This window comes from Gymnodraco acuticeps, unplaced genomic scaffold (assembly GCF_902827175.1).
Source record: "Gymnodraco acuticeps unplaced genomic scaffold, fGymAcu1.1, whole genome shotgun sequence".
Lineage (NCBI taxonomy): Eukaryota > Metazoa > Chordata > Actinopteri > Perciformes > Bathydraconidae > Gymnodraco > Gymnodraco acuticeps.
In genome coordinates, this window is record NW_022990475.1 from 388,498 (window position 1) to 396,857 (window position 8,360).

At 42.2% G+C, this 8,360-nt stretch overlaps 1 protein-coding gene across 1 annotated transcript; it reads right to left on the reverse strand.

Annotated features, from left to right (window-relative positions):
• Positions 1-2,867: 2,867 nt before the first annotated feature.
• LOC117552653 (beta-1,3-galactosyltransferase 5-like) lies at positions 2,868-8,002 on the reverse strand. Its single transcript, XM_034226233.1, has 2 exons — positions 7,896-8,002; positions 2,868-4,223 (listed from the first exon to the last, which is right to left on the reverse strand). The coding sequence occupies exons 1-2, from the start codon at positions 7,963-7,965 to the stop codon at positions 3,229-3,231; spliced, it is 1,065 nt and encodes a 354-aa protein (XP_034082124.1). The 5' UTR covers positions 7,966-8,002; the 3' UTR covers positions 2,868-3,228.
• Between the last annotated feature and the right edge of the window lie 358 nt (positions 8,003-8,360).

An 8,360-nucleotide genomic window follows, 5' to 3' on the forward strand; every position in this document is an offset into this window, starting at 1 on the left:
GTAGCTAACCCCGCCCCTTTCACGTGAATGCGCTCTCAGCTGGAGAGAGCCTGGCTGGCTTGATTTACCGAGTTGATAACCAGCGTCGTAGGACCACCTAGCGAGATCTCGTTTGTTAGGGTTAGTTAAGATAACTCAAACATATCCAAGGTCTGTTTAACTGGCTTCGTAGTCAGTGGCGGCGCTAGAGATTTTCTCTAGGGGGTGCTGTGGGGTAGCTTGACGTTTCATAGAGGGTGCTCAAACATTAAGGGTTTCCCATTAATGCACCAGCGCTACAGAAGATTTTTTTTTAAATATTGAAGTTAAAAGCATCAATCTGGTGCACTTTGAGAACAAAATGAAGAGATCTATGGATATACTGTATCTCTCAACATACATATGAAACAGAACTCTAAACAGATTTTCTATTTCTTAGATAAATCACTCCCCTTTTAAAACAAAACGTTTCAGACCCACTGAGATAACTAGACTAAAGTTAACTATCTAAACACTGAGAGTCCTTTACTTCACCTGAGCTGAGGTTATCTGAGACTCTCCGTCTGACAGGAGAGAGTTCTCCCTCCACCTTGTTGTTGAAAAAGCTCCTTATATCCGTTAGCTTGGCTAGCGAGCACCAGATGCTAACCACAACGATCTCCGGTAGATACCCACCGGTGCGCGAGCTCTCGCTCGCTTGCGCACGCACACAAAATGGCTCGTGCCACACACACACACACAGAGCAGAGCTTGAATGAAACAGACCCAGAAGTAAGCTACTTGTACTCACGAGGCCTATTATGTGTAGAATCCCTCTCACTTTCAGTTGGTTTTGATTGAGTGTCCACATGTGGACGTTTAAGGACTAAAAAACGATCCATTTGTCACTTTGCTGTTAGCAAATAATGTGGGGCTCCAGCTAACAGGAAGTCACTCAAGTGTCACAAAGTAATTTAGCCTATGGGTAGGTCAAAAATATAATAGGTGCTGGCCATTGGCCTAATCATATCACCTGTGTTGGCTTTATGTTTTTGGTCAAACATTTGTTTGTTTCACATTTGCATTGATGTAATCAATAATTTTTCTGATTTAATTTAATAAAAATAATATTAATAATTTTCGAAAAAAAAAACAAAACACATATTTCTTGGGGGTGCTTAGGGGGTGCTTAGGCAATCCTGGGGGGTGCTTCAGCACCCCCTAGCTCCCCCCTGGCGCCGCCCCTGTTCGTAGTGCACAGGGCACAGGTGATGTGACCACGGGCGTCGCAGCCATTATATGAGGGGACAAGTCCCCCCCACTTTTTCAAATGATTAGTTTAGACCCCCCCACTTTTACCATGTGGAAAGTCCGTGAATCGGTCTCTCCACTCGCCGCACTTTGTAGAGCGCTGTGTCAGTGCTTCACTATCAAATCCATTCCACTTGCTTATTGAGAGAATTCCCAAATCAATGAAACTCCGTACCATGTTTTCACTGCTACTTTGTACCAAGGCAGATTCTCCCATAGCGCGCGCGTTCAAGGAGTGTTGCCATAGTTGGACAGCTCAGATCTGTTGTATGAAGCGATGCCGGTAGCGGAGGTAAGGCACTCACACCAAATGTTCAGGACATTGTTAATACAGCGAAAATCAAAGCTGACGATCTCTTGGTTTGATATGTTTTCTCCCCCAGACAACATGGACATGACACATTTTTTTTCAAAGAATAGGAAAGGAAGTCATCAGCTGGTAGTTAATCAGTTAACAGTGATGGCGGCGGCGGCAAAAGCGTCTCACTTCTGGAGAGGAGTTTCGTCTTTATGTCATGATAGAGAGATACAAATACTGAATAGTTTAGATGAGAAAATGCATCGAAATGCCAGGTTACTAGTATTTATCATGTAAACAGGGAACATGAATAACCCGATCTCTCTGTGCTCATGTAAACACCATGATGTCCAGAGACGCAGTCAGTGTGTTTTACTGGAGCCTCAGTTCGATAAGAGATTATTTTCTGAGTTCTTTAACTTCGGTACTCTCTCTCAAAATGATAATGTGCATCATGTTTTAATTATACTTCTTATCATTCAGAAGCTTTTTGTGTGTGTTTATGTTTTACTGAGTGCTTATAGGCCATTTCCATCCCAGTATTCAGTTAACTATTTATTTTCTGCGCACATTACATAGACTAGCTAATATTCTACCTACTGCTTGGGACTTTGAGTCTTCAAAATGTCAAATGACACAGACTGGGACTTACTTTAGAGTCAGTTGTATTTACATTCAGTATGACTTGTTATGATTCAATGTGAAAGAGTATACTGCTCAATAAATAATGATCACCTTCACCACCTCTCTTGACATCTAGGCGCTTGAGAGTGAGTCAGAGGCAGAACACAGGGACAGTGGAGAGAGGTTCGTTGCTGAGGTGAGTGATGAAAGGGAAATTACAGTTTAGAGTCAATTGTGATGTGGACTCTCATCCCAGAATGTTAAGGAAATCAGTGGGGATATTGAACAGGAAGCATTTCAGTCAAGGGGCATCATCATATGACCAATATAGACAGAAGAGCAACATTTAAGTCAATGATACCATTCCTAGGTGAACTTAACATCTGTATGGAGTCAGATCAGTCTCAATATTAATAAATGCTCACAGAAGGATTCACAAATGTATTTTGCGATTTATATATAATATATAAATGACTCTCCACAACAATATCTCTCAATGCACAAAAAAATGGGCATTTAAACTGCTTTTTATTAATTCAAAGACGGCTCTGAATTAATAATCAAATATGTTTCCTTTCTTTACTACTGGATGAAATTACAAAATGCACCCATCATTTCCCTCATGCTAGTATAGCCACATAAAAGTATCAAACCACCTGTTAAAATGCACCAGAATACAGAAAATCTTTTCTTTTTTTTTTCTTGGGGGAGGACCCCCACACCCCCCGTTAAAAATGTCCCCCCCACATTCAGGATGCTTCCTACGCCCATGGATGTGACACACCCTCCTCACACACTCCACCCTCACAGCACTTATGTCAAAGACACCAACATTATACATTATAATTTTATTTTACTAGGATGCAGTGACACAAATATTTGGGAAGGCTTAGCCTCCCCTAGCCTACAGTACCCGCCGCCCCTGGTTAGAAGTCATTATGGAACATGTTGTGCATCGGCAGCATAAATACATCCAAAAACAGCGGATGAGGCTAAATAACCTTACAGACTATTCAGAGTTTTAAAACCTGAATAGTTCAACATTTAGCCCCCCTGCTCCTCTCCCAGTAACTGGTCATCTGTGGGATGCTGGTGGTGGTCGCAGCGATCACTCTGGAGAGGCTGCAGTCGCTCAGAGGATGCCTATGATCTACCATGAACATGGTGTTTTCAGGAGCGTTGGTGGGAGAAAGGCCATGGTGTTTCAGGCACATACCCAGGTAGGCGTCCTCGATGAAGATGGGTTTAATGTGAGGGGCGGCTGCCAGGATCTTGGCAGGCAGGTCCAGGGACATGACGTAGGCCATGCCCAGAGGATACGGCGGGTACTCCGGCTCAGCAATCACATATCTCGGCATGTAGAACTTGTTGAACGGATTTCTCAAGACCGGGCTGTGCCACCACACCAAACCTGTCATGTAGTTCTGTTTGGCCGTGCTGGGATCCAGTAACAGTTTAACCAAATTCTGGACGTGCAGCAACATATCGGCGTCAATCTTCATGACGTAGGACAGCTTGTCGCAGCGCGCAACCAACCACTCCAGTGTCATCATCGTCTTGATGGTCAGATTGTGGTAGCCGTCCTTGAAGTTACTCTGGATCAGGTCCTGGTGCTGCAGGTTTTCCAGTTGGAGCTTCTCCTGCTGCTGCTTGGCATCAGCTCCTGAAGGTAGGCCCAGTATGAAGAGAGTCTCGACCCGCTGACCCAGAACCAGTTTCTCACTTCCCCACGTCCTCCGGATGGTGTCCCGAGCTGCCACGCCCCCGGGGGCCACCGGGACCACCAGGAGCAGGAAAGGAGTCCTGGTTTTACACGTCGGGGTGTCGTCCATGATGAATTTGTAGTTTCCTGGGTAGGCCACGTAATACGGCCCGGGATCCTTCCATGCTGGTGCTGCCAGTGATGCTGGTGCTGGTGTATGCCTGCTCTCAAAGCCCCAGTCCGGGTACAGATAGACGAGGAGTATTGTCACTGCTCCCACCATGCAGATGAAGATGTGTGCAAAGTGTCTGCTGCTGCTCTCCATTAAAACTACAAAGAGAAGAGACTCACATTATGACAGATAGCAGCACGTTCCTCTGTTCAGACAGCCACACAAAACACATCATGCTTTGACTCATTTTAGTTCAATATATATATATATATATATATATGGGGGGGGTGTGTGGCGCAGTGGATAGAGCGTTGGTGTTCGGATCAAGGGAGCACAAGTTCAAACCACACTGCAGTCAGCATGTCGTTGTGTCCCTGAGACACTTCACCCCAAATTGCTCCTGTGGGGATTGCCCACAGTGTTGAGTATGTTAGTCGCTTTGGATAAAAGCGTCTAACGAGTAACATGTAATGTAATATTATGAAGTCAGAATTTAAACGGCACTTCCAAATCCTATTTAGCACATCAAAAGATAACCCTTTAACTCAGAGTAAAAACCTTTTCGTACAGTGAAGTTTAATCGAAGTTTGCTCTTTCCATACAGCTATCAATAATGCAAAGCTTCAAGAGCAAACTTGTAATATAAAGCATGATTGTGTTAATAGGGAGATCTGTTGGAACAGTTCTACCCTGGTCACCTGCAGGGTCTCTGGCTGTGATATGGAATATAATCCCTCCCAAAAAATAGTCAGCGTGACGGCTCCATGACTGGATTCATTGAGAGAAACGGCTCTGTCTCTTTCTTTGATTAGGGAGGACACTGCTATAAGTTCAATACCAGAGGTGTAAAGTAACTAAGTACATGTACTGAAGTACACTTTAGAGGTACTTTACTTGAGTATTTCCATTGTATGCTACTTCATACTTCTACTCCACTACAGTTCAGAGGTACATGGTGTACTTCTACTCCACTACATGTATTTAATACCTTTAGTTACTTCACAGATGTGGATGAATGATGTAAAATATAACCAAGTGTTAAATCAGACTTTAGTTCCACCTGGAGTAAATCCACAAGCTACCCTGCAGTATACAAAGTCATTCAAACTAGCTGCACCTTTACCAGCTTTGAGAACACTTTCATGATCAATCATTATAAAACATATCATATATTATTCTGAAATGGACCAATCTGCACAATGACTACTTTTACTGTTGATACTTTAACTATATTTAGATGAGAATACTTTTCTACTTTTACTTGAGTAACATTTTGAATGCAGGACACTCTGATCCTTCTACTTTTACTCAAGTACAAGATCTGAGTACTTCTACTTTTACTCAAGTACAAGATCTGAATACTTCTACTTTTACTCAAGTACAAGATCTGAGTACTTCTACTTTAACACAAGGACAAGATCTGAGTACTTCTACTTTTACTCAAGTACAATATCTGAGTACTTCTACTTTCCCTCCTGTTCAATACAGAAGCCATTTATGCCATTTTAAACCATGTATATACTATATAGGTATATACCACCACCACATGTATGTATATACCACCAGTGTGTATTTATATTCCACCATGTGTATTTATATACCACCATGTGTATTTATATACCCCCATATGTATTCATGTATACCACCACCATGTGTATTTATATACCACCCTGTGTATTTATATCCCACCTTGTGTATTTATACCACTCTATGTATTTATATACCACCACGTGTATTTATATACCACCCTACGTATTAAAATACCACCATATATATGTATTTTGTTATTTAGCCTTTATTTATACAGGTGTAAAATCTCATCGAGACACAAGGTCTCATTTTCAAGAGAGACCTGTCAGTGGTAACACTACTACACAATATAGGGCGGGGGGCAGTGGGTTCTCTGCCAGTCAGGTGAGGTATTACTATTTGACTAGTTATTGTAACAATGACTTTTTTAAAGTAACCCTCCCTGCTTATTGGTGTTCTAAGTTGAATATCTTTAGTGACGGTCAGTGGCGACTGGTCATTAGGCACAGCCCCACCTAGTGTCAGCAGAAAGTATTAAAGATAATGATTACAAACAAAAATATATATATATATAATATATTTTAAGATCATGTTTAATCATCTGATTCGTCTGTACATTGCTGTTGTAGTCTGTGTTCTTCTAATTAGTGTCTACAGTGTGTGCCTATTGAGCTGTTTAGAGCAGTGCTTCTCAAAGTGTGGTCCGAGGACCACTGGTGGTCCGTGAGCGCCCCCTAGTGGTCCGTGAGTATATTGGTAACATTTCACATTTGAAATAAATAAATAAATGTCAGTTTTCCACACTCTCGCGGGAATATCTCCGCAATGGAGCGAGGTTAAGTTTCACTTTCGATTGCATGATATAGCCGAGCGCAACACCTTCATCACACATGTTGCCACTTGTTTGTACCATTTTCAGGCGATTTGTAATCTGTTCTAGAAAAACGATGTGTTTTTTGATATTTGTGGAGTTAGGTGGTCCGCGAGTGTTTTTTTATTGGTTAAGTGGTCCTTGGAATGAAAAAGTTTGAGAAACACTGGTTTAGAGCCATGTGGGACAGAACCCGATCATGCCCCTCCCTCTCACTGTCTTAAAACTACACTGCGCATGCTCAGAGTATTTTTCAATTTAATGTGTGTGGCAAAAAAATAATGACCATAGGGGCATAGTGCTGCCATCCCCACCATACGTCATCTCACATCATTCAGAGCTGATTGGCTGTAAGTACGTGTGCCGCGAAAAGTGTAGTGTGTGAAGAGGAGATGAGAGAGTTGCAGTGACGCGTCCTAAAACCCGGAAGTAAGCTGCACATTGTTTCCCTCTACAAAAAAGCAATGAGATTTCTCCATAGGATTTTAGAAAATAGCTCCAAATAAGATCTGTGGGAAACGTAGCCTACCTGTTAGATAAATGCACGTTTTGTTCAGCCGGATAATATCCACATGTCTACCCTACTTTTATCATTTTCGAATCATAAATCTATCGATTAGATTTATGATGGACTTTTGAAACTACAAGAAGATAAGGAGGACTTTTACAAAAAAGTAATAGAGATTTTTGTCCAGAAGGATAGGCAAATGGACTTCATCTTCAAGTCAAGGTAATACCACCATTTTATTGAAAATGGGATCTTACTAAGAGAGAACAATTCAATATTTAAATGATAAAATTACATTTTTTGGGTATCCTTTTGTTGAACTGTCTGTTTAAAATTAATCGAAGCATCAGACTAAAAAAGCTTTTGAAAATAATATTATATTTTGATTTAGGTCAAAATATAATATTTGTAAACCTGAAGACTAGAGTCAGTGCCTCACCAGCCATGAACCTCACTGCACGTCACTGCAGAAGCTTATATATAGACATCTAAGTTTGTTGTGCCCCACCACTTTTGTACATATAAAAACGCCACTGGTGACGGTAATGAAATGAACCAATGAGTGCACGGGGTGAACTCAGGAAGTGAGAGATGTGATCAGGTTTAAGTACGACCTTAAACAGTAAATGTATACCCGGTGGTGGGAGAAGTACTCTTATTTACTTTAGACTGTAAAAATATAATAGTTCAACTATTTCTAAACACTTTTCTTCTACTTATTGGTGTTGTTAGTTAAATATATTGCCCTACAGTGGTGAAATGAACCAGTGAATGCACGGGTTAACTGAAGCAGTTAGATAGAGGAAGCGCTTCCTGCTTCAGGCTGAGGGGCTGAGGGTGCTGCTCCATGCAACCCGTCCGAACAGCTCCAACACCGGTCCGAACAGCTCCAACACCGGTCCTCTCTCCACTTTCTCTCACCTGTAAGCGTGTTTCCTCGTCTTTGTGAACCTGCTCCGGTTCTCCGGTGGCCGTCCTGCGGAGCTGACATCCGGGTACTCGAGACTCCTCTCCGCGTCACCTCCTGGTTCTTCGCCTGCCCCGCCCACACCTGGGTTGCGGCCCCCCAGCTGAGTCCAACGCTGTCATTTGAACGGCGATCAAGCCTGAAGCCACAGAGATCTTCTGTTACTGTCCTTTCTTCTTAGAGGAAGTACAGAAACATGTAACTCTGGATTTGTTTTAATGTTTGAGGTGCAATAAACGACACAGCAGCTTTTTGGCATGTTCAAACAATTATTGTCTGCCTCGCTCATGAGAGTAACAGCTGCCGAAATTACAGCCTCGCCTACTGATTTTAATTTAACCATATATCGAGCCCGATTCTCGATTTCAAATGTGTGCTCTAAAATGATATTGGCCCGGTTCTACGGGGGTGCATAAGTG

Bases quoted from the DNA above. Each gene is read 5' to 3' on its own strand.
- LOC117552653 (XM_034226233.1), bottom strand. From the start codon at position 7,965: ATGTCAGCTCCGCAGGACGGCCACCGGAGAACCGGAGCAGGTTCACAA. The intron at 4,224-7,895 runs GTGAGAGAAAGT...TTCTCTTTGTAG, and splicing joins ACGAGGAAACACGCTTACAG to TTTTAATGGAGAGCAGCAGC.